The sequence below is a fragment of the Talpa europaea genome, assembly GCF_964194135.1.
Source record: "Talpa europaea genome assembly, chromosome: 2".
Classification (NCBI taxonomy): Eukaryota; Metazoa; Chordata; class Mammalia; order Eulipotyphla; family Talpidae; genus Talpa; species Talpa europaea.
This window is the reverse complement of record NC_140068.1, coordinates 12,877,176-12,903,221: the sequence shown is the minus strand read 5'-3', so window position 1 is coordinate 12,903,221 and position 26,046 is coordinate 12,877,176. Positions and strand designations below refer to the sequence as shown.

General features: G+C 43.2%; 1 protein-coding gene across 2 annotated transcripts in view; it reads left to right on the top strand.

The window, feature by feature from the left end:
* SASH1 (SAM and SH3 domain containing 1) overlaps window positions 1-26,046 on the top strand; it is a gene marked incomplete at both ends in the record, with an annotated part of 171,510 nt that overhangs the window by 98,445 nt on the left and 47,019 nt on the right. For both annotated transcript variants that reach the window (XM_084228836.1, XM_084228835.1), the window contains 4 exons: window positions 6,076-6,116; window positions 8,233-8,319; window positions 10,725-10,837; window positions 19,309-19,410. In XM_084228836.1, the coding sequence (XP_084084962.1) occupies window positions 6,076-6,116; window positions 8,233-8,319; window positions 10,725-10,837; window positions 19,309-19,410 (343 nt within the window). The remainder of the gene's footprint in view (window positions 1-6,075; window positions 6,117-8,232; window positions 8,320-10,724; window positions 10,838-19,308; window positions 19,411-26,046) is intronic.

Genomic DNA, 26,046 nt, shown 5'->3' with positions numbered 1-26,046 from the left:
TCGTTGTCCAGAATGACAAGATGCCACCAGTGAGTGCGCAAGCTGACTTGTGTCCCATGTAGTAAATCCAGGTGGAACTGGCCGGGAAGAAGCCCGGGTAGAATAACAGCAAGGGGTGCATGGGGGCAGGGTTTCAGGAGGCTTCCTGCTCCCTGAATGAGCACCTCCTATGCAGGACTCCTGATTCCTTCTCGTTTCACCTGAGCCCTGGCCGGGTGACCAGGGAAAGGGTCACTCTTGAATTTTTATGACAGTAAGTAGTGTGCGCTAAATAGTCTTTCATAATTACTTTTATTCAATAGAGGACATTCGTTCCAGAGGGTAATAAGAAATATCAAATTAGGGAACTACCTATTTTATACAAAATGAGCTCTGACTGAAGAAGAGAGATATGAATGTCAGGTAGGATGAATAATAAGAAAAAGAAGAATCCCCCCTGCGCCTCTCCCTCAACCCCCCGTACTCTGCAGACCCAACACAGATGTCTCAGTCCAGAAAAGTGCTACTGGCTTTAGGGATGGCCTTGGCAGGCCCGGAATGACACAGGAAGGATTCCAGACACTGAAGAAGCCCTGATCAAAATTCATCAGGAAAGACACTGAAGAAGAAATGTATTTCCGGAGACTCAAGATAAAGGAACCTTAAAAATCTTGCCAATGCAGGTTTTTTAGTAAACTATAACACATGTTCCCTTCTAGAAATTAGGTGAAGACAGTTTTTCCTATTTTTTTTTTTTTTTGGTTTGGTTATAATGAAGTTTCTGGAAAATCCATCAGAATGAAAATCTGAAGTGAGTTTTGGGGACTCCTTGATGCCTGGGAATTCATTACACTTATCTGGAGTGCAGGCCAAGTACAGAACAATGGGACAGAGTTGAGTTGTCTTGCCTGGAGGCCCCAGGGTCTATTTGTATATAACTAGACAGAAGAAGAAAAAAAGAATTTGGGCCAAATTGTTTCCTTTTCTTTCCTTGGACAAGCAGACAAGAGGATGGGGCAATAGCACCACAGCAAACTGAGAAGTGTTCCTGAGATCCTTGGTTCTTATAAACCCAGGAACTATGTTCAGATCTGCGGTTGAAAACGTGCTCTATCTCCCCCTGTTTTCCTATCCCAGTAATTTTCAAGGCCAGTATATAATATGAATTTCTCTTATGTAAATGAAACACTGGATAGTGAAGTGGAGGAGGCTTTGTACCCCGTAGAGATAAGGCTTTGACCCCACCATGGCCTCAGCCACAGCCGGTGAGCATCTGCTCTGACGAGCACTGGCCGAGTATTCTCTTGAAAAGGTGGGATTCTCTACAGATGGAAAGAATTCATTTGAACGTTTGTTCTTCCGGGTCTTAGGAGTATCTCTGCTGTGAAGCAGTAGACTTAATAGAGAAGAAAATAGAGCAATCTAAAATTTACCCTGTGTGGCATTTGAGAAAACAATACAACTTGCGTAAAACCAATTTCCATGCTACTGTAGCCAGGAAAGGGCAAAAGCTACACCCCCTGGCTTTCCTTCTTGCCCGACCTTTCCTTCTAATATGTCCAATCGCCTGTTTTACCTGACCCCTAAAACTTGGAGCTCCCCGAGACTCAGTCTTCACTTCTTTGTGCTTATTGGTCTCCCAGCTTTAAGTAGACAAGTGGCTTCCAAATTCCTATTTCTCCTCTGAACTCTGGACTCAATATCCAATTATCTCCTGAACATCTCCACAGAGAGGTGCACTGTGCATTAAACTTGACACACGGGGTGGAGCCTGCACTGACCCTCGTCAGGCGGGGAGTACAGAGCCTGCCAGCTGGTCAGTCAGGTCTCTGCTTAGCTGCCTCCTCTGCAGGAAGGTCTTCTCTGTAACCCACCTGCACCCCCACCCTCTGCTTCTGTCCCCATCCTCGCTCCAAGGGAACAGAGGTCTTATTTCCCTCTGTCCTGAGGGTCCCAAAGGTTACCAGACTCATCTAGGGAGCTGAGTATTTGCGTGAAATAAAGCATGGATGAGCCAAAGAGTGGAAATGAAGGCCTGAAACAATTGACCGAAAAATTTGCTGAAGACGGAGGTGGGATGAAAAGAATTAGTTCAGCTCTAGAGATACTGTTCCTAAAATTGCTTATGAATTTTCTTAAGTGAATTTGGCCTACAGGGAAGCAGTTTAGGGGTCAAATAGTAGTTATTGCTGAAATAAAAAAGGTACTTAGGAAGACTGAGTTCAAGCAAGATGGAAAATTGTGTGATTATTACATACTTTAATACAAAGGGGTAACATGTTAATTACGATTTCCCGGTCAAACAAATCCATGATGAAGCTCCTGTCCCCACCCCCCTTTTTTTTGCCCTGTTGACAAGGACAGCAGTGGGTGTGGAGGCTCAGGACCTGCTTTCCAGCGCTGCCATTTTCAGGCCTGCAGCGTCTGGCTGGAGAAGGATGTATTACCAGGAGGTCTCTTCGGAACTATCTTCTGAGCATTAATTTCTTCCACCAGGAGATCAGTAAATGACCCTTTCCACCTGCTGCCATCCAAATTTGGAATTTGGTTACATCATTGATTTTTGCTCCTGCTGGATGAATTTTATAATCAGTCTCAAGGAGAGAAGGAGATGGCATTTCGCATCGCTGCCCTGCCAGCCTGTTTGCAGGGACAATTCACTGCATCCAAATTAAACTTCATATGGTGTCATTTTCCCCCTTTGCAAATTGATGAGTTGGGGAGCCTCATGCTTATGAAACATTGGCTTGCTATTCTTTGGCCAGTATCTATATTGTGAACTCGTGAAATTAAAAATATAAAATCCACACGTGGCGCAGCACCATGAATAAAGAAGCGACAGTGCCATCTGCTGATGGCCCAGGGAAATGCAGGAGATGATGGTCGCTCTTATGTAACAGAAAGAGCAGCGTTGCAAGCCTGAGGATAAATTACCCAAAATGTGTGCTAATCTGAAGGAGATAAAAATTAAAAAAGTACATGGCTAAACTGTATAGAGGACAAGACAATTACATGTTGTGATGATTATGTATTAGTGAGAACTTACCTTTTTCTGCAGTGTGGATTCTGGAGTATTTTTATATGTTCCTGTTTGTCAGAAAGAATGAAAAATGCATTGGAAAAATAGAAATGAGGCTTTGACTTTTTTTCTAGAAGAGAATTGTGACAATTTTGTGTATGTTTTGTCTGATAGCACAAGTCAGACAGACCCCGGAAAGACAAGGGCCAGTGGTCCCAGCTACTCGGCAGCACCCCTAGTCCCTAGTCCACTTCCCACCGCCTCAGCTTCCCGGCAACACTGTTTCCTGTAAAATGGAATTAGATTAAATGATGGGTAAAATACAATAAAGTAGATCACTATCAATCACAAAGGGCTAAAGAAAGTTAATGCTTCTTTAGACTATTTCCCCATGGGAACATTTCTTTTAGAAAAAGTAAATAGGGGCCTCCCTGCTGGCACAGGTGGTTGAGCACAGCGCTGTGAAGTTGTCCGCAGCCTCTGCAGTGCAGGTTCGATCCCAACCAGTGGCAAGAATCCCTCATGGTGCAGCAGACACCTCCTGTCTCGCCTGCTGCTCCCCTCAGCAGTTTTTGTCAGTCTGCCTGTTCTGCTCCCCATTCTGTCTCTGGTGAATCCTCTCACCCTCCTGCACATCTGGCCGGTACCCCAGCTCTTATATAAATAAAATAAATCTTTAAAAAAAAAGAAAAAGAAAAAGTAAATATTTGTGTGTATGTTCTTTAGTTTACTATGCAGTTAAGTAGGTCATCATGGGTTAGGGATATTGCATATATTTGGTCCTTAGCACTTAGGTCAAGATTTTCCTAGTCCTTAGAGTGCCTGAAGAAATAAATGCGAAGCTCCCTTTGCTGCGTGCGGCGCCTGCAGGACGCGTGCTCAGATGCTGGCGTTTCAGGGCTGGTGAAGAACTTTGGCTGATGACCTTGAGCTCAAAATGCAGCAGAGCAAAAATCAAAAAAACAAAACTGAAGAATTCAAACCTTAGCTTAAATGTTATTTTTGAAGGATTTTCTACTTTAATTCCCAGTCCAGTCACCAGCTCCAGTTGGCCACCTGCTGCTCTTTTACCTCAGGTGTGTTTTCGTGGCCCGGAGGTTGGTGCACGCTGCTGCCACCCTCTTCCTCTCCTGCCTCCGCTCCTCCTGCCCGTCCTCCCTTCCTCTGCTTCCTCCACTTCCTCTTCTTTCTCCTCTTCTACTTCCCCCTCCTCCTTGTCCTCATTTCCTCCCTGCTTTCCCATCCTCCTCCTCCTGCTGTTCCTTCTCCTTCGCACCCAGAACTTCTTGACTGGTGTTTGCTCCTCCGCATGCTGGGAGCCTGTTTCTTCATAACTGCCCCTGTACCTGACTGTCAGTAGCGTTAGCATCGGTAAGTATGCTGGATGCTGGTGTGAGCTAAATACATTTTTCTGAATAAACGAAAATTCTGAATGGCTGTTTCGTAGACACCTTACAAGCATATGTTTAGGTGCGCACATCTTATGTAAATAGGACAGAGGACCACACGTTTTGGAAGCTAAATCTTGGCACAGTGGATTTGCCTGATGTTTTCTGTGCCCAGAGCCTAGTGGTGAGGGGAGAGAACTGGACTTCCAATCTAGCATTTGTCCTCAGCAGCCTGGATAGCTCCCCCCTTTGTGTTCTTAGCACCTGCTCTGTGTCCTCATTTACCGTCGATTTTCCTGCTAGTCCTGGCTCTTCTCTCAGACTTGCGGTATGGGGTGCATGAAGGGCCTGGGCCTGCTGTTCTCACAGGACTGCCTGCAGCAGCCGGCACCCAGGCAACTGTGCAGGAGAGCAACAACTTCCTAAAAATGCTGTATGAGAGAGAGCCCCGTCCCCCTCTCTTTGGTCACCTCAAATTCTGTAATTCCTTTTAACCTGCCATGTAAACAGAAGAAACCAATAGATAATGTGGCTATTTGCTTCTCTTGCCCTGAGTTTTTCATGCAATTCAGTTTTGGCCTCCAGCCTCTGTCTTCCACCAACGGGTCTTTTTCCAGGCACCTGCTCCAGCCTCTTCATCCACATGAACTTGTCAGGAAGATTGGGGTGTCCAGGCCCTGAGTTCCGTGCCTCTGTTCTGACACAGGCTCCTCTCCTGGCTTTCCTCGGCTGCTAGCCCTGGATTTGAACTTGCCCTGGAGGCTCCTGACTGCCAAATGAAAGACTGTGCCTCCCTCCTACTTCCGTTCTAGAGAGAAACAATTTTCACTTTCTTTGGTTCCTCTGCCCTCTCGCTCTTAGTTGGTGTCTGCCTGTGTATTTTCCAGAGAAAGCATCATGAGCTGGCGTGAGACTGAGCCCACGTCCTGAGGGCTCGTCTGTGTCAGCAGCCATCACAACCGCCGCCAGGGGAGGGGAGGTGCAGCCAAACCTCCTGTCCGGGCTTGTATTGATTCACTTGGGCTCATTTTAGGAAACAAGGATTTATTTGCCATCCCTAAAAATGTGGGGTTCACATATAAAAATGCAAATTTCTTTCCTCGACAAAAAAATAACTCAAAAATGCAGATTTCTGGTTTCTCTTTGAACATCAGATCTAGCAAGACGGCAGTGCACTTGCTCCCTGGCAGGAGCCAGTGGCAGGGCCACCTCCTGCTGTCCCCTCGGTTTGGGGCCTCAATCCTTGTTATTGGGGGCTCTCCTACCTTCCTCCACCGTTGACCACACTATCTGCTGGCTGGTCTGGGGGGCTTTGAGGTGCTAGGTCTCTCTATTCTATGATTATCTGCCTTTTTGCTGCCATTCACATGAGGGACTTCTTCCCAACAGGAGCTTTACTTAATTCACGGACCTGGAAGGCGCCTCCGTGATCATGTGGTGAAGATCATCATCCCCCTTCTTTAATGTAGGTCTTACCCCGGAGTGAGCCTTTAATAAATGTTGACAAATGGCCCACAAGTGGGTTTCCAGAAAGGCAGCAGGTGGCTCAACAAGGCCAGTGGTGAATACCTTATGAAGATGTCTCAGCTGTGCGCGGGCCGAGGACGCAGGGTCAGGCTCCTTAGGTAGATTTTGGGTTCTCATGGAAGGCAAGGCTCCTGGTAATCAGACATGTTTTTTCTTTTCTAGGAATCCTCTTCATAAGTCGAACTCAGAAGACGGCTCAGTGGGTCAGTACCACCTTTCTTGGTTTCATTATTTAGAATTAATTATTTCCTTGTATGACTTCCTAGAACACATACAGATGTAAAAACACAAAACCACAAAGAATCCTCCCACTCAGAAATAAACACTCTTAAGATTGTGATGTATAACTTTCTTCTCTTTCTGTTTGTATTTGTGTGGGTTTCTTAAAAAAAAAAAGAAAAACCATAATTGAGATCATACTATCCAGACTGTTTTATAATGTTTTCAACTAAATGTGATTTTTTTCCCACACGACTGAGTATTCTTTATACTAAAATGTTTACGTCTGTGTGAGACCCCCTCATGTTCTTGTGCCATAATTTAATCAAGCAATTTCTTTTTTGCTGGACATTTGGTTCCAATTTTTTCTCCATCACAAAGAAATCATGAAATGATGCTACCAATAAAATCCTTGAGCCTCCACCCAATCATCTCCTCAAAGTAAATCCTTCAATTTGAAAATTTTTGAATGAAAGATTATATGTAATTAAAGCATTATAGATTTTATGTCTCCTTGATTATAAAATCTATCTTTGAAATCGTAACATCTTTTTGGCTTGGGTCAAAGGGTGAGTGAGTACGTGAGTGCTATAGTCAGGACAATGAAACAGTTAGGACCTTGGCCCAGTCACTTGTTGCTCTGAGCCTCCACTTACCCATCCACCAAATGGGGCAGTAATGCCCTATGCATTCATTACAGTTATTCAATGAGCGAGTGCCTGAATATAGTGCCTGCTGAATTAGCATTCATTATTATCCTTTATTTACTAAGCTGCACCTCCCTGTCAGAAATGCTAAAATGGTAGCTTACTATTAAAGAAATACATCATTATCCCTGGATTGCCCAAGAGAAAGTCAAATGAGTGATTCCTCTCCTTCTGATTTAACCTTTCCAGGCTGGTATTGTGGAGTATTTAGCCCAAAGGCAGCGCACTGGTCAGACCTGCTTCAGGGTCTTGAGTGCAGAGAGCAGCTCTGCTGGCTGGCACTGGCTCAGTCCCAGGGCTCTGGGCACTGTCAGAACTCAAATGAGGGCATCTTGTTTTGACAAATGATGCTGTTTCTAGCCTGGGTGCCCTGCAGACAGGGTTCCCACATGTCTGTTTTGGGCAGCATTGCCTGGCACCACCCGTCTAGACAGTGGAAACCAGCAGAACCTCCTCCACTGCACCCCATTTCTAGTGGCTGAGGAGCTAGTAGACACCACCGGGTGATGAGGCTGTGGCTCTGGGCACTCCACGTCTGCATGACAGCAGATGTCACTGCCACGGCCGAGGATTCAAGGGCTCGGCTATCATTTCAGTTTGCTTACTCCTTTCCTTTGCTTTCTAAGAGCCTTTTTAAGTGTTATTGATGCTCAAAACCCTATCAGATAGGGCGAATTCTAGCAATGTAGTTTGGTTGTCTTTGAAAGTCACCCAGAGGAGGCTGGGAAGGATGGGGGTTGAGAGCTGGGCCCGGGGTGAGGTTGGGGGCACACAGCAGCCTGCTTTCCCCATCACCATGCCCTAGGTTAGCTGCTGGTAGGTCACCAAGGTGCCCAAATGCCAGAGAGGTGGGTCTTATGTCCCTGCCAGGCCATAGCTAGAGCCAAGGATACCCCACACCCGAGGACGGTCCCCCAGACCCTTGAATCGGCAACAATGGCCAGGACACTGCAGCCATTCTGCTCCCTTGATTCAGTCTGGGATAACAGGCAAATCGAGGGTAGATCAACAAGAATAACAACGAAACAGAACAAACTTCTTACAGTTTGAAATAATTGTGGCTGAGACCAAAAGGGAAAATATGCCGCAAGACAAGGCCAAATGAGACGCACTAGTTAAACAAACATCAAAGTGAACATGGGCAGGCCTGCTTTGCCTGACTTTTTGATGTTGCTGTATTTCCTGTCTTCACCCAAGCACTGTTTCTCTTTCCTAGGAAATTTGCATTTCTTTTAAACAACTGTATAGGCATTTCCTAGTCTTTCACAAACTGAAAGAGAAAAACTGTCTTTTGGGGAAATCAAAGTGTTCTTACCAGCTTTGAAATTATAAGGCAGAGGATACTCCTTTTGTGATTAATGAATTTACTGCTTGTGCCTTTTCTTTTTTAAAGGAAAAGGAGATTGGAAGAAGAAAAATAAGTATTTCTGGCAGAACTTCCGAAAGAACCAGAAAGGCATAATGAGACAGACTTCAAAAGGTACTGGAACCCGGAGCGCGGACAGTCAGCCCTTTGAGCGCTCGCGTGTTAAGAACCAGTGCCACTCATCTCTGAGCTCGCTGCATCCGTGCTCACTCACGGGCCATGAAACGTGCAACTTTTCTCATATCTCTGTGGTTCCTTTAAGACTTTGTTCGTGTGTGTGTGTGGTGTGTGTGTTTTAAATCAAAGACAACAAAATGGGAAGCGTTGGCAGGTCTATCTTTTGGTAGCTCTGACAACAGAGACCAAATCTGCAGTTTCTTCCCCAGAAAGATCTTTTCTCCCTGAGATTTAACGTGAACGGGTCTTGGCGATGGTTAGTCCGGGCCCCTCTGCAAGGCCACTTGGGACCTTTGCAGTCTTCTGAACTTGTGATGCTTTTCTGTGGCAGGGACAGTGCTGGGGCAGTTGCCTTGGAAACTGTCTAATGGTCTGACATCATGGGAATTTGCCGGGGCTGCTTTGTGAGGGATCCTGCCTACTCCTGGCTGTGTCTTTTGTTGTTGTTTATATAGTAAGTAAATATGCCCTCCCTGGGAGGCCCAGTTACATAATTTATGCTTCCCCAGCATCCAGAGAGGGAATGGAAACAAAGCCACTTCCAGATTCCAGTCGGGCTGAATGAGGTTATCGTCACATGGAAGGTTTTCGTTTTTTCCCCAGTGACACGAGTTGTTTTGTTTTACAAGATCCCAGTGTCCGACCATGTTCAGATTGTCCGTTCTCCCTCCATGTGGACACAAGGAAAGCGGACTGGACCGCAGCTGGAGCCCCCCAACACACCTGGGGCCTTGGCAACATTCAGGACAGTTATTTTTTCCAAGTTGTCCTGTTTTTAAGGATGTTATGCCTAAACATTTCCAGTTTTTCCTCTTGGGACACTCCCAGATCATCTGTGATTGGGAGTAAACCTTGGATTCCAACAAAGTCTTACTTAGAAAGAACAGGAGAAAGGGAATGGGCAGGGTGGAGGGAGGCTGCCGTGGGCCAGCTGATGTGGATATTTTTTTAAACCCTGCCAGCTCCCCCCGCCCCAACTACCAATGGCGATGGCACAGACAGTTAAATGAATCAAGCCCCAGACTTTTCGCCTCACTCCACACACTTGATTATTCTTCCCATACAAGTAGATGAGCTGTCGAGGGGACCTTGAGTGGTGTCTCTGGACTGATTGATTACAGAATGCAAATGAGACAGGGAGACGGGGCACATAAATGCAGAGGCAGGACCCACTCATACGGGCCCGCATTCGGCAGCCACACTCATAGTCCCAGCTGACCTCTCCACCCAAGATAAATTAAGCTGCCACCCACCAGCCTGATGGCACTGCAGCTCGTAGGTAGGTGAGGGCAGAAGAGAAGGATGAGGGACCAGGGGGGCCTTCGCCCAGTCTGCCGTTGCAGCCACTCCCCCTGGAAGGCGCACTAGCAGCGTGGCTCGTGCAGGTTAGCCTCGATGGCGACCTCTTTGCTGCACTGGGAGACATTTCTCAGGAACCTGGTAGGGCACTCACTCCCTTTCTCTCTGCAGTTCTGGCTGCATTCAGCATGGGGTTGAAAGTTGGGTCCCCTCACGTGTTTCCGACAGTGAGACTTTGAGCTGTGTGCATGTGTTGTACCTTCCTTCCTGTGACTCATCTGTGATTTTATTTACTTGCGCTTATCCCAAGAACAACTCGCTGGATGGAAAGTGAGGGTTTCACCAGGCTGTAGGTTTGGTTGTGCTGCCAACCCTGACACCTTACCTCTTTGCATGGCAGAGGTTTCCCTCACACTCCTGTTCTTCTTGTTCATATTTCAAATGGAAGGATACAGCGGGTGCTCAACTGCGGCATCTTACAGTGCTGGTCCACACTAGCTGGGCTTTTAGCACATCCTCTGCCCCTCCTCTCAGCCTTCCTCCAAAACCTGCCCACTGGGCCTCCCTGGTGGCCTAGGGGTTAAGTCTCAGTACTGTCATAGCTATGGCATGAGTTCAATCCCCAGCTAGGGAGCTACCCACATGGCATAGCAGACCTCTCCTGTCTCACTGCTATCTCAGCAGTGTATTTAAGTGGACCTGCCTGTTCTGCTTCCCTCTATCTCTAATGACCCCTTTCGCCTCCCACACCTCTGGCCTGCATCCCAGTTTTTTATACCCTCCACCATGAAAGCACTGGTCATTTGAAGGACTTCTTCTATAGAAACAGCCATGTATTCTTGGAGCCAGTGTCCCTCAAACAGGCTTGGTGGCTTCCTAAAGAGTGGTCCATTGCTGCTCCCGCCACTCCTTCCAGAATGTGCAGTGCTTGGCTGTGCCCCGAAACCCGCCCTTCCCTGGCTCGAGGTGGCAACCCTCAAGGTTGGCATTCTGTTTTGTCTTTCTGGTTTTCATTCTCATTATTCTTTGTCTTCAATCTCTAGGAGAAGATGTGGGCTATGTTGCAAGTGAGATAACCATGAGCGATGAGGAACGGATTCAGCTGATGATGATGGTCAAGGAAAAGATGATCACCATTGAGGAAGCACTGGCCAGGGTAAGAGTGCAGATACTTGGCTTACATTTGTGAGTTCTTGACCTCCTTACACTTGAAAATGTTTGGGGGAATCCTATGGACTCAATGTTTATATCCCCTGCTCAGTTTGCACGTTAAATCCTTACTCCCAGTGCAATGTTCTTTGGAGGTGGGGCCTTTGGGAGGTGATTAGGTCATGAGGGTGGAGCCCTTGTGAATGGAATGAGTGACCTTATAAAAGAGGTCCCAGAGAACCCCCCACCCCTTCTGCCATGTGAGGACACAGCAAGAAGATGGCATGAAGGGCCAGGAAGTGGATTCTCACCGTACATAAATCTGCCAGCACCTTGACCTTGGACTTCTTGACCTCTCCAACTGTGAGAAATAAATTTCTGTTGTTTATAACAGAAATTTTCTGCTATTCTGTTTACAGTAGCTCAAGTAGCCTATGATAGGGGGCCAAAGAGTGTAGGAATGGTGTATATAAAGTAGTATTTCGATGGCTATTAGGTACACAGGTTATCAGATAAAATACATATCGCATTTCACTTACTTCATACAAGTGCTCTACATTGGGAAGTGCAATTTCCATATTCCATGAGCATATGAATAAAGGAATGGCAGCTATTTTTGAGCTGTGTGCCTCTTCAAAGAGGAAAATGATTCTGATCACCATTGTAAAAGGAACATATCTGTTAAAAAGATAGATAAGAAGGTAATCAATGATTCAAAATTGTTAAGTAGAACCTAAAGAAAATATACCACAAACATAAACATCCAGTTCTATTAAGGTGGTTTCACAAATTGAGCTTTAAATTATCTAAAGGTTTAACTTTAGCTATCCCTTAAAATTTTGCTTGCTTTCATCTCTAAGTAGATACTATAGTTTGTTATGTTATTTTTTTGACTTGGAATTAAATTAGGCACAAAAAGAATCCTCATTAACCTTTCCAGGACATTGCATTAGCTTATGCTGTAGTGAAAAAGCAATTATTATTGCCTCCATTGCTGTCACTCAAAAATCTGAATGATTCTTGGATATCTTCATTAAATAGTTGGCTTGGTACAATAAAGACATTAGGCAGATTTAGAAGCTAATGAAAACCCTCAAGTCACTAAGGAACCTTTGAAAGAGTGGTGACTTTACCAACGAGAAGAATCTTGAAGATCAAAGCCTTGGAACAGGGCCTCCCTGGTGGTGCAGAGGGTTAAGATGCAGCCTGTGAAGCTGTCCACAGCCTCTGCAGCACGAATTCGATACCTGGCACGAATTCGATACCAACCCCATGGCACAGCACATCTCTCCTGACTCGCCTGCTGCTCCCCTCAGCAGTGTACTTCCATCGATCTGCCTGTTCTGTTCCCTGCTCTGTCTCTAGTGAATCCTCTTCCCTGCCTCCAATACCTCTGGCCTGTACCCCTGCTCTTGTATGCATAAATAAATACATCTTTAAAAAAAACAACCACCTTGGAACAATGCCAAACACACTCAATTAGCATATCTGCCTCAGCACTTCAGTTAAACTTGTTCCTGAAACAATGATGAAAACACTCCAGGGGTGTGGGAGGTTGGACTGGGGCCAGGGGCGCCTCCTGTCACCCATTGGCTGGCTTCTCCTGCTCTGTTGATTCAGAGGAGCATGGTGACCTGTGCCTCCTGGGTCTCTAGTGGACTCAAGTGGTGCAGGGGCAGCCATGGAGCAAATGGCAGGTGGCCATCACTTGTCCATGTTCACCTATGCCTGCACCTGCACCCTCACTCTGCCTGGCCTGCCTGCTCTGCCACACCTTCATCCACCCAGCCCATCTGCACAGGAGCCAACGGGAGACTCTTGGCTCCATTTCTACTCCTTGAACCTGCCATAGCTTCTGGAAGAATCCAGTGGGATTCCTAGAAAATGCATTTGGCAAATCTAGAGTCTTGTTTTGTCTTTCTGTGATGGACAAGACGTTTACTCACCTTCACGGGGGTGATATTGTTGTAGGACAGGGAGAGGGGCAGCCCAAACCCCGCAAACCTGCCTATTCTACATGGGTTCTGCCATCCGCCGCATCAATACAAAACATAGGAGACTTTAATGGGAAGGAACTTTAATAAAACTAGGAAACAATACAGGTAAGGCAAAGAGTCTAGTTTCTAAATGAAGCACCCAAAGTTACCCGTCCCCTCGTGGGTAAAAGTCCATCCATATGGGATCGGCCCAGAACAAGGCCCCAAAGCCTGCTACAAGTCTAAAGCATTTTCCAGTGGGGACCCACAGCAAAGGGTCACAAACAACCGGACAAGTCCGGAAGGAAAAGAGCAAAATCAACATCAAGATAAAAGCTGCCATGGTCACCTCCCCACGGGTCTCACCCACATCTGTGTCACCCAGTCCACGACCAAAAGACAAGCGCAGTTTCTTTACGTGTCTCTAGGCTCCACGCGCCTCCTCCAGGTCTCCTGGCTCCATCCTGCTTCCTTCCTTAGTCCCTTCTTCAGCTTCTCCTCTTCCTGCTCAGCTCCACCCTCCCTTGGGTGGGGCAGGGAACCTCCCCCTTTCCTGGGGACCACCCTGTTACAATATGGCTGCCCTGGATTTTATTTATTTATTTTTTCCTAAGATTTATTTATGCATACAAGAGCTGGGGTACAGGCCAAAGATGTGGGGGGTGAGCAGACCCACCAGAGACAGAGAGGGGAACAGAACAGGCAGATTGACCGAAGTACACTGCTGAGGGGAGCAGTGGGTGAATCAGGAGAGGTCTGCTGCGCTATGTGGGTTGCTCCCTGGCTGGCCGGGGATAGCTACAGAGGCTGCAGCTTGCTTCATAGTGAGGTGCTTAACCCCTTGCGCCACCAGGGAGGCCCTGCCGTGGTTTTTAATGGTGAAAATGAGGTTCTGAGCACAGATGTCCACAGTCCTCTGACAGCACCTGGGTGTGTGATGTGCTTTACCCACTTTCTTGGAGTAGAAGAAAAATGTTAAAAAGTGGCCTTGACATTGCCCTCTGTAGGTAACACATGTCTATAACTGGAAAACATAACAAAAGAATACTTTCAAAGTTGAGGAGAAAAAAACAGGTGCTTGAATCACGTTCTGAGCTCCTAATTTTAACAGTTAGCCATCATTTCACCATCAGGAAATCAGAAGTCAGGCCCATGAGAAGTGGCACAGCTGTGTGAATGTCTGGGTGGAGGTTTTAGCTACACAGCCTGGCTGTTTCCAGGTTGGCCACCTTTGCCGCATTTCCAACAAAGTACAGAGCTCATCAGCGATCACTAGTATTTTCTATTAGGCTGTGCAGTCACACAGATGTAGGAAAATGCCAGAGGCCATTTCCAGACTTGACTGGAGTCTACACCCAAGGACAGGAGTCCTTGGACAGATGATGGAGAAGCAGAGAAGCATCCATCCTGTAACTTGTGCCTTGATGGACTTCTTTTTTTGAAAGTGAAAATGTTCAAGAAAAATGTTGTTTAGAGCTTGAAACAGTCTGTGTGGAGGATCTGCTTCCTTTCACTCATGATCTGAATGTGTAGAAGAGATCTTCAGAGGTAGACTTCCTCTGCAACGGCAGCTGTGTCCCTCCTCTGTCAACCAGAGGCTGGCAGATGCATGAGGAGCATCCGGATGGAATAACCCAGCATCCGGATATAGACCCCAACACCTCCTTGTATTGGGGACATTTTTACCTGTGTTCAAATTGAGACAGTTCGGCTCAGTGTGCTTTGTTTATGCAAATTCAATCTCACTGATGGATATTTTCTCCCTGCCAAGTGTGCAATCATGACTCACACTCCCATAAACCCAGCTATCAATACAAAGAACAAAATGGAAAAGGCTGAGAGGAACTGATATGTCAGATACCACTGGATGCTTCAAAAGCATTTAAAGAGAATGAAATTCCAGAACAACTCTCTGTGTGTCTTTTCTGAGTGTGTAATCAAAAAACAGCTTAGTTTATGATTTTTATGTTTTATTAAATAAATAGTTCCATTAAATCTCAATGCCTTTCTAACATTTTCTTACAATTGTTTTTTATGGATACTTACTATGTGTGCTTTAAGGAAGTTGAACTCATTAATAAAAAAAATGTTTAGGGGATCTAGATAATTGGTATATTATTAGCACAGTTTCTAGCTACTAATTTTAAGAACATCCACATCTCTTCACAAGAGAGCTTAGGATGTTCAAATTGTGGACTAGTCCTGCAAGGTAGAGAGGTACTTGGAAGCCACAAGTTACTAATTTATCAGGATAATTTTTGTGGTGAGTAAGAATAGAAGGGTAGGGAATACATTCACATTAAAAGCTTTACATAGAACACAGATTATTCTTTTGGTGGGATCCTACTCAACCTTGGTAGAGCTATGGTGTAGGAAAATGTCCTTTGACATTTTGTCCAGAAACACTGTCTGTAGAGAATTGAGAGTAATCTATGGCCATGATTTAATAATCATGGTTCCTGAAAATAATATAATTAATACCAAAGACTGCCCATGTAACTTGACCTAATTGCTAAATATTACATATATATATGATAAATATGTATGTGATTTAACAAATTACATCTGTGTGAAAGCCCAAAATAAACTCATTAGGGGATTTAAAAAAAAAAAAAAACAGACTTGATGTTTGTCCTTAACTTGACTGATGTTTTGGCCCTGTGAACTTTTCTTAATGCCAATTCTGTTACGTCAAGTTTTCAAGAAGCAGAACCTGAGAAAGGGATTCTTTGCACATGTTTTACTAAAGAAAAGCTTTCAGGAGAAACCTCTAAGTGAGGGAGGGAAGCAGGAGAAATAGAGGAAGAAGCTGGACAGAGATGTGAAGTGAGAGAATCTAGCCTCAGCCCAATTCCATAGGAATGGAGAGTTCTGGAAGGTGAATTGCATTGTGGAGTTTGTTGTGCCAGAGTAAAAGAGGCTCAAAGCTGATGGGAAGGAAAGGAGACAACTTATTTTAACTATGAATAGTTCTTCAGAGAAGGGTCTAGGTGTGAACCCATATCTACAGGAACTGGGGAAGTTTTGTAAAGGAAGCCAGGGCATCTGGTATACCAGATTCTACACTGGGAATGAATATATATGTTTCTATATAGAGACATATATTTAAATTATTGTATTGTAACAGCTCTTGTGCATCAATTCCAGAGTACTGGACATCTAGAGGGGCTCATAGAGAGATTTCATAAGAGAGCAACAAAGTAATTGTGGGTTTTTAAAAATAGGCCCCATAGGGTGAAATTGGAAAGGATTTATCTCAGAGGAAAAAAAAAAAAAAAAAACAGAAAAGAACTTATTCACTGTCTCCAAGTATATGAAAGATTATTACACAGTACATTTTCAGGATGTACTGAGGACTACACTGTTTCATTTTGTTTTGATCTTTGCTGAGGATATAATAAAAGGAAACAAATTAAAATTGCAGCTGGAGGGGATTTAGATCAGATGTAATATGAATGTTCCTTGCAATAAGCACTGTAGAAATGGGAACATTTTAGAAACACTCTTCCTAAAGGTCTTGGAGACAGAATAACATTAAGCTACTGAAGATGGCCATTCCTCAAAGAATCATGTCAGTTCTAAGAAAACTATAAGCCTGGGAAACAAAGAATGTGAAGAAGTTTTTTTTTTTTCTCAGACAAATGGACAGATGTACATATGCACACACATATTCTTTAAATCGGCATTTTAAACTTCATTATTACATGAATAAAATAGCTTCATTATTTTAAGCAAAAATCAATAGATTTTCTTTAAAATGTCTAAGTTCTCAAGTGAAATCACCAATTATCTTCCCTTTATGAAATTATATTCAAGTCAAAACTTCTTTGGGAACACAGTGAAATATAAAAATATAATTAAATAAATCATAGCCAGATGATGTTTTTCTCTGTAAAATGCACTTTAAACATTTTTAGAGATTCTATTTTCTAACTAAAACATAGCATTTTGAAATTAGGAAATCAAACAACAGAGTAAACATAGACAGAACACAGATTTGAATCTGTATCAGAGGAAGCAAAAATACCCTTTTTTTTTCCTGCCACTTTTCTTGCTTTATCACTGACATATATCACATGAAACTTTATAGTATAATGATGTGAAAGTTTATAGTATAATGATGTGACTTATGAATATTATGAAATAATTACCACAATTTTTTTAAAGATTCATTTTTATTTATTTATGAATACAAGAGTTGGAGTGTAAACTGGAGGTGCAGGGGTGGGGGGGTGAGGATTCACCAGAGACAGAGTGGGGAACAGAACAGGCAGACTGACTGTAACCCACTGCTGAGGGGAGCAGCGGGTGAGACAGGAGAGGTCTGCTGTGCTATGTGGGTATCTCCCTGTCCTGGGATCGAACTCGTGCTGCAGTGGCTGCCAATAGCTTCATAGTGCTGAGACTTAAACCCTTGGGCCATCAGGGAAGTCCCCCCAGTCAGTTTTGTTGGTATCTTTTCACATAAACAAAATGAAAAGAAAAAGCAAAATAAAAACAGTTTTCTTCCCTTTGTCATGAGTATTCTTAGACTCTTCTTCCAACAACTTTCCTTGATAAACCCCAGCAGTGCTGACTACAGTCTCCATGTGGTGCATTACCCTCCTAGCACTTACTTATCTTAAAGCTGAGTTTGTGCTTTTAACTCCCTCCAGTTCCGCCTCCCCCACTCCTCACCTCCTGATATTCCACACATAGGTGAGCTCAAATCTCTTTGTCTTTCTTTGTCTGACTTACTTCAGTTGGCGTCATCAAGGTCCACCCACGTTAGGGCAAATGACAGGATTCCCTTGTTTGCTGTGCTTTTCAACCTTCTTCCACTTCTTTATCCACTGTCCTTTGATAGACAAGGAAGTCGTTTCCATGCCATGGTGTGGTGCATAATGCTGCTGTGAACGTGGCGTACACATACTCGTAGGCCCCAAATTAAATGATGAAAATGGACAGATAGCAGAAGAAGAGTAGGCTAGCTGGGAATATGTTTGTTTTTTTTTTTTTCATTAGAGATGAAGCCTATTTAGTGGCTTGTAGGGAGTTGAGGCTGAGTGAGTTTAAAGGCCAAGCAGAGGCCTTGAGAAAACAAACGATATCCCTTTCCCAACCAGTGGCTGTTCTCAGCCTACAGGATGTGTAGTAGATACTAGTCTGTCCAGAAAGAAAGAGCATTCTATGCATGCACTGTGAAGATTGGAATAATATGAATGCCCCTAATACACCAGAAAGATGAACATGTTAGTAGTGCTCCTAATAGCAGAAGTTCAGACACCTAGAGTTGTTCGATGTGAACTTCAAACTCTTATCTGACACCACCAGGGTGATGATGATGATGATAAGAATAATAATGTAATAATTATACTATCATGATAATAAGACCATCAGTAGGTACAGTATGCTGACAATTTTGCTGCTTTATCAACCCTGTGAAACAGAAATGTCATCCCCATTTTCCAGGAGGAGAAACTGAGGCACAGAGGAATTGAGTAATTTGTCAAAGGGCTCCCAGCTGCTGTTTGGTTCAGCAACCAAAATCTTAATAATCAGTACTTCCTGCCTCCCACTGATCCATCCCCTGTCACATGTCTGTGCAGAAGAGAATTTCATAGTAGAAATAATGTTTATTAGAAAAGTTGCTTTTCCTCAGAGGATCTGTCCACATGGAGGCTCTGCCAGTGTTGGGGGTCAGTTCAGATATCATCTCCCCAGCTGTTGGGCAGATCATTTCTGGGTTTTAGTGACTTGATTTGATAAAAGCCTTTAGATCATATCTAAAACAGTTTACTGTAGGATTTTGCTGCGCTGATGACTTAGTTGTATCTGGTAGCAGAGTTAAGTTTCTTCACGCCTGGAACCTGTTACAAGTGCTGGGTCCTTCCTCCAGTTCTGCTAGGTTACCTTGGCTCGTGTTCTCTAATACATCACTTATCTGTGTTTTTCAGAGAAGTCAAAACCTAGGTTTTAACCCCAAACTTTAAATGTTACTTAATATATTCTAGACACCTTGTTTTCTTCTCATTCCCAATAAATCTCATAACATTTGCTCGGTGACAGTATTGAACTGGTAGCTTGAACTAGAATAAGAAAAGCAAGTGATCCTTAAACATCAGTTTCAGACTGCCCTCCGATCTGCTGAGATACCTGTGTTCTCCATGCGTCTCCTAACGAGGGGAGTGTATGGAAAGATAAGTCAGAGGCCAAACTACAGCCAATTCTTCTTTTTTGCACATCTAATTGAATTGAAAAGGATGGATTTCTGCTGTTGGAGGATGTTGGAAAGGGGAATGAAGGATTTTTTGGGAACACAGAATACAAAGAGTCCTTTGTGTCTGTGGGTTTGATCTAGATAAAACCCACAGGGCAGGGCGTGTAGCTTCCTTTTGGTTTGGGGAACCTGGTCCTTGGCTGGCACCAGCAGTGCATGGCAAAGGTGCCCAGAGCAGTCTTGGTGTCTCGGGGGACAGCATCAGCCGTTATTTTTGTTTCAGTCTTCCATTTTCTCTTGCAGCTCAAGGAATACGAGGCCCAGCACCGGCATCCTGCTGTCTTGGACCCTGCCGACTGGCCAGACGGCTGTGACCCAGCCTTCGATGCCTCCTCAAACTGCAATGTAAGTTCTCCATCTGCACACTGGGCTGCCTCTACTCAGAGGGCACAGCCTCCACAAGGCCAGCCCTGAGCTTGCACTTTACACCTCCCAACTCTCACTGGATCTGAAAAGAACAACCTCTTCTTACATGTTACTCAGTTTTCTTTATCTTTTTGACTTGTCTGCAGTCAAAATAGTACTATTTGCGCTGGTAGAGTGTATATAACTTGAAATTTACCCTTATAAATATTTTTAGGTGTGTTCAATTCAGTGGCATTAAGTACGTTCACATGGTTGTGCAAACCATTACCACAATCCATTTCCAGAACTTTTACATCATCCATATTAGAAATCCTATAACCAACAGTAACTCCCCCCCAGTCCACAGCAGCCCCCATTCTACTTTCTTTCTCTAGGAGTTTGCCTAATCCAAGTACCCCCTGTCAGTTCATACGCTCATTGTCCTTCCACACCTGGTTTATTCACTAAGCAAAATGTCAGAGCATATATTGGTTCCTTTTCATATATGAGTAATATTCCACTCTCTGTATATAGCACATGTTATTTGTCCCTACATCTGTTGATAAAAATGTGGGTGTTTTCTACCTTTGAGCTGTGTGGATGAGGCAACCAAGAACATTGGTATACCAGTATCTCTTTGAGATCCTGCTGTCACTTCTTTTGGGTTTGTATCTAGGAGTGGGATTTCTGGGTTATACAGTAGTTCTGTGTTTCACATTTTGAGGAGCTGCCACACTGCTGTCCACAGTGGCTATACCACTTTTTATTCCTGACAGCAGTGTCTGAAGGTTTCAGTTTCTCTACATCCTCACTCATTATTTTCCCTCATTTTGATGATAGCCATTCTATGGGTGATTTCCATAATTCTAATGATGTTAAGTATCTTGTGTGTTTGGCTATTTGTACATCTTCTTTGGAGAAATATCCATTCCAATTTTTTGCTAATTCTTGAATTAGGCTGTTTTGTTGTTGGTTGCTTAGTTGTGGCTTTTTATGTATTCTGGATATTAATCCCTTATCAGACATATTATTTGTAAATATTTTGTTCCTGTCTGTGGGTTCTTTTCACTCTTTTGATGCATGAAAGTTTTATATATATATATATTTTTTTTAAATAATAAATTTTATTTTTATATTCCCCCATACAATTGCAAACGCCCCATTCTGACCCCAAATATATATATTTTTAAGATTTATTTATTTATTTATACAAGCAGTGGGTACAGTCAGAAGTGTGGGAGGGTGAGAGAATTCACCAGAGCTAGAGCAGGGAACAGAACAGGCAGACTGATGAAATACACTGCTGAGGGGAGCAGTGGGTGCAGCAGGAGAGGTCTGCATGCCATGTGGGACCCTCGCCGGCGGCCAGGGATTGAACTGGAGATGCAGAGGCCGCGGGCAGCTTCGCAGCCCAGCACTCAACCGCTGCGCCACCAGGGGAGGCCCGGAAGTTTTATATTTTGAAGTCCAATTTATATTTTCTTTTGTTGCCTATGCTTTTTGTGCCATGTCTAAGAAATCACTGCCAAATTCATTGTTATAAAGATTTTTTCTGTGATTTTCTTTATAAATTTTATAATATCAGCTGTTAAGAGTTTTGACTCATTTCAAAATTAGTTTTTGTTTATGATGTAACATATTAGTTCAACTTCAATCTTTTGCAGGTAGATGCCAAATTTTCCCAGAACCATTTGTTAAAAATACTATCCTTTGCCCATTGATTGTTCAAACTGTAATTGACCAAATATGAAGGGTTTATTTCTGGGCCATCTATTTTATTACGTTGGTGTGTATGTCTCTCCTTTGTGGGAATCGTACTCTTCTGATAAATGTAGTTTATAGTAAGTATTGAAATCTGGGACTGTGAGCCCTCCAACTTGGGTTTTTCAGATTGTTTGAGATTGCTTGAGATTCCACATGCATTTTAGGATGGGTTTTACTATTTATGCAAAAGATGCCATGGGATTTTGATAGGAATTGCATTGGGTCTGTAGATTGACTTTAGTAGTGTCATCTGAACAATATGGTCTTCCCACCCATGAACACAGGATGTCTTTACATTTATGTCTTTATTTTTAAACCTACATTTTGTAGTTTTCACTTCACAAATCTTGTCTCCTTGGTTAAGATTATTCCTAAGTATTTCATTATTTTTGATCAATTATAGATACAATTGTTTTCTTAGTTTATTTTCAAATTGTTCATTGTTAACATATAAAAATGGAACTAAATTTCTCTTGTTGATTTCATATCCTGCAACTTTGCTGAGTTTATTATTTCTAACAGTTTGTGTGTGTGTGTGTGTGTATAGAGGAGGGGCATCTATATGTAAGATCACATCATCTGTGAATGGGCAATTTTAGGGGCAATTTTACTAATTTTCCAATTTGGATGTCTTTATTAATGCTATTTATTGTCACCCAAACAGTGCTTCTTTTTTTTTTAAAGATTTATTTATTTATGCACACAAGAGCTGGGGTACAGGCCAGAGATGCGGCGGCGGGGTGAGAGGATTCACCAGAGCCAGAGTGGGGAACAGAACAAGCAGACTGACTCACTGCTGAGGGGAGCAGTGGGCAAGACAGGAGAGGTCTGCTGCGCCAGTGGGTTGCTCCCTGGCCAGCCGGGGATCAAACTCATGCTGTAGAAGCTGTGGATTGCTTCATAGTGCAGTGCTTAACCCCTTAAGCCACCAGGGAGGACCCCAAACAATGCTTCTTAAATGAGGAGTTCTACAGTGATTAAAAGGAATGAGAATTCCAGAGTTTGAAATAGATCTTTCATGATACTCTCATTCATCTCTGTGGACTGAGAGTGGGCAGAGTTCACCTTTTTACTCTAGTGTGCAGTTCTTTTGTTTGCTAGTTTTCTGATTCTACCTCCATGTCTTCTGTCTCTTTCTTGTCCATGCATGTCATCTTCATACCTCTTTTCTTGGAATCATGTTTCCATAAATTCAAATGGTTTTCCAGTTCTTAAGATAAATTCCAAACTTTTCAGCATCTCAAGCACTTATATGATCTGACTTTCATCAATATCTCCATTCTCATCTGTGACCTCCTGACCAAGATCCTCCACTCCAGGGTCATTGGACCATGCATGCATTACTGAGCATACCCTGTGTTTTCACATGGTCTGCTTAATTCATGCAATTTCTTGTCTTTTTCCTAAAATGTCTTCCTCTAGATCTTTCCAGATAAAAAGCAATGCATCCTCCAAGGTGCAACCCCAAAGCCACCTCCTTTGTAAAACTTACTTTAACCTTCTCAATTAAAGTTTGTTGCTGTCCTGGGGTTTTGCTACTCTAGCTTAATCAGGAACACCTGGCAGTTATCCTGGATTGTCAGAATTAATGGTACATGTATCTGCCTTCTTGGAAATCATGAGTTTCCTGGGCAAGCAAGGCTTGCTGTGTTATCTTTGTATCTCTAGCAATGGCCTAAATCCATGTCTAGTTCACATGGCTTGTTTGGGAAATATTCAACCAACAGAACTGTATTTGAATGTCCAGCCTTCCTGGCTACTTTGAGAGCATGTTTTGTGTCTTGCATCTACAGACTCAGTCTTTACCTTTCTTTGCTTCTAAGCACCAGATGATGACTTCTCAGAAGTACATGTCACCCTCCCACTATCTTCTCATGCCTACTTTCCTGCATCAAGCACTAGATTCCATTGCAGCTACGAAATAACTCAAAGGATTATTGGGGCCTCCCTGGTGGCGCAGGCGGTTGAGCGCAGCGCTGTGAAGCTGTCCGCAGCCTCTGCTGTGATGGTTTGATCCCTGCAGGCCTTGGAGCAACCCACACGGTGAGCAGACCTCTCCTGTCTTGCCCACTACTCCCCTCAGCAGTGTATTTCATCAGTCTGCCTGTTCTGTTCCCCACTCTGTCTCTGGTGAATCCTCTCACCCTCCTGCACATCTGGCCTGTACCCCAGCTCTTGTATAAATAAAATAAATCTTAAAAAAAAACCTCAAAGGATTATTAATTTTCAAGCCTTGCCTGCTTGCCTTTGTGTGAAAGAGGTTGAGATGTTACCATTTATAATAATAAATGTGTCATATGCCGGCCAAGCAGCATGTCTGGGGACTATGAGGTAATCAAAAGAACCATGTTCATGACTTTTTGGGTCTCTTATCCCCAAGTACTAAAGACTGACAATATAGATGTAAATCATGAGCCTAAAGAATCATGGAGAATAAGTACAGTAACTCAGGACTGTTGTGATTCAAATCCAACTCAGGATGACACAAAGACCCTATTCTCCATAGTGGTTTCTTCAGCATGGGGCTCACTGGATGCTGCCATGATGAATAGGTTCTGAGTCAGGGCAGGAGTTACAGGATTTAGCCCATTGAGAAACAGGATTGTAGTGAAACCTCACACTTAGATGGCAAGGAGCAGGGGCTTGTCTCATTTAGGGAAAAGTTAATATAAATTGAGGACTGTAGGCATTTTGAATGAGCTGCTGAGAAAGCATTGTTAAGATTTATTAAGATTTGTTGGACCCATTTCAAAGGATAAATCAGCACCATCAGCTTGATATAAATTGTCAGACTGAAACAGGTACTTCTTAAAAATTACATATTCATGCTCTTGAACATTTCTGTCCACCAAGGAAGCAAGTATGGCGAGCTTGCTGTCTAGTCAGCACAATGCTAGATACTTGGGTTACCACGGTGACCCACTACTTCCTACACCATCTTCCAGAAGTTCTCAAGTGACTTCTCTTTTGGCTGAGAGATGTAGGTATAGACAGGCACTGGAGAGCATTTCTAAAGCAGCATTATGGATCCCACATGTCATTTGCTAGGCGATTTTTCTGCAACCACCCTCAGCCACTGTCTTCAGTGTCATTACCATGACCGACCTTCAGAACCCATACAAGTGCTGCCTGCCTCTCTTAGCCTAACTTCAGTCCATCCTGGGTTTTTCTGGATGCTCACAAGAAACCCTATCTAAAATAGCCTTTCTCACTGGTGCTAGATTTGCCTGTTAGCAGAGTAATTAATTTCATAATTCCCCCTGTGTCCTGCTTCAGCTGCAACGGGTTTGTCGTTTTGATTATCTTTTGTGCGAGGGCCAGGCTTTTCAGTCTTCTATCGATTCTTTTCTATACTGAGATGTAAATAGCCCACTGGCCATGGTCGGGAATGCCCAGGCCATGAAAGTTTCAGGGATCATAAGGCCTTTGTCCCCAGGCTTCAATGCCTATATTGATGCCTGTCATGCTTTAGGATTTCGTTTGCATTGATTTCATGGGCTTTTCTACCCCCATCACTGACATTAGATAATTGCATGTTGCTGCACAATAAAACCATGTTCACATATGGATTCCAAGAGTGTAGAGTGCTAAAGATAGTGACCAGGGGAAGTGAAAAATAGCTTTCTCATCGCTAGAGGGGAATCTTTTCTTTGCTCTTTTTCATTAACAAACTTCATTAACAAACTTCTGTTGTGACTATTTGAGCATTTAAAAAAGTTTCTGGTTGAGTACTTAACTTGATGATTTAATAACTGAACATTTGTTTTAACATTTTCATTTATTTATCAAATTTGTTTCCATGTTGCCTCTTGCCAGGGGAAGTTGTAAGAGAGCTCGTTTTAGGCCCTCAATTTTGTGTCTGGAGGTTCAGTTCAGTTTATCTCGCATTTAAAAAAATGCTTTAGAAATTATGCTTTCCTGTCATCCATCCTACAGAATTTGATAATTTTTGACCCCAGTCATAAGTTTTATTAGTAAAACATGGTATCTATGTTACTATGAATCAGTAGGTAAGAGATGGTGATTTGTCTCTGGTGCTTAAATATTAATGAAAATATTCACAGCGAAACATTTTCCCAAAACATGTCATGTAAACTATTTGATTGTGATGCTATTTAAAGTATTTTTTAGATACATGATATATACAAAATTTAAACAACAAGGAAAATGACATGCAAGAACTCTTAGGGTCCATTACAGACATCTGTTTTGGTCATTTCAGTTATTTCAATTCATACAAAATGTTTTCCAGAAAATTTGAAATTGTGTTTCCACGGCAGGCATTCTTGCTAAAGTGAAGCTACAATGGTGAAATATTTTCTGAAGTGAGTTGCTTTGTAAAGCAAGTGATCATTTCATATTTGATCACTTCCACATTTGTGGAATTAAGAGTTGGAAAATATTTGTGCAAAGAAAGCTAATGATGGTGTAACTTGGTGTTGCATTAATACTTCACATCCTTCTGTGCCTCTCTTATAACCTTTCATTCCAGCTCTCTATATAGCACTGCCACTAACCTGGCCTGGGAGTACAAGGACCCAATGTGGTTGAACTTTGTCCAAAATTTTGGATGACAGGGAGGCTACATCAAGTGGTCACTTCTACTTTTTTCAAAATACTATTTTAAGTGTTTCCTTGATTGAGAACTTTTTTTAGTCTTACCTAAAATATGTCCATATTATGAGATGTTTTGTGGCATGATGCAGGTCTGTTAAATCTTTTTGGGGGCTTTCTAAATTTATAAACCATACCATTGTCCCTCACCAGCGGAAGAGTTTTTTTTGCAGCTTCTGAAAGTCATTTCACTGGCTTTAACAATAACCATCATCTTCAAGTCGTAAGATTCAGGTTTGAGGATGTGGCAGGAGAGAT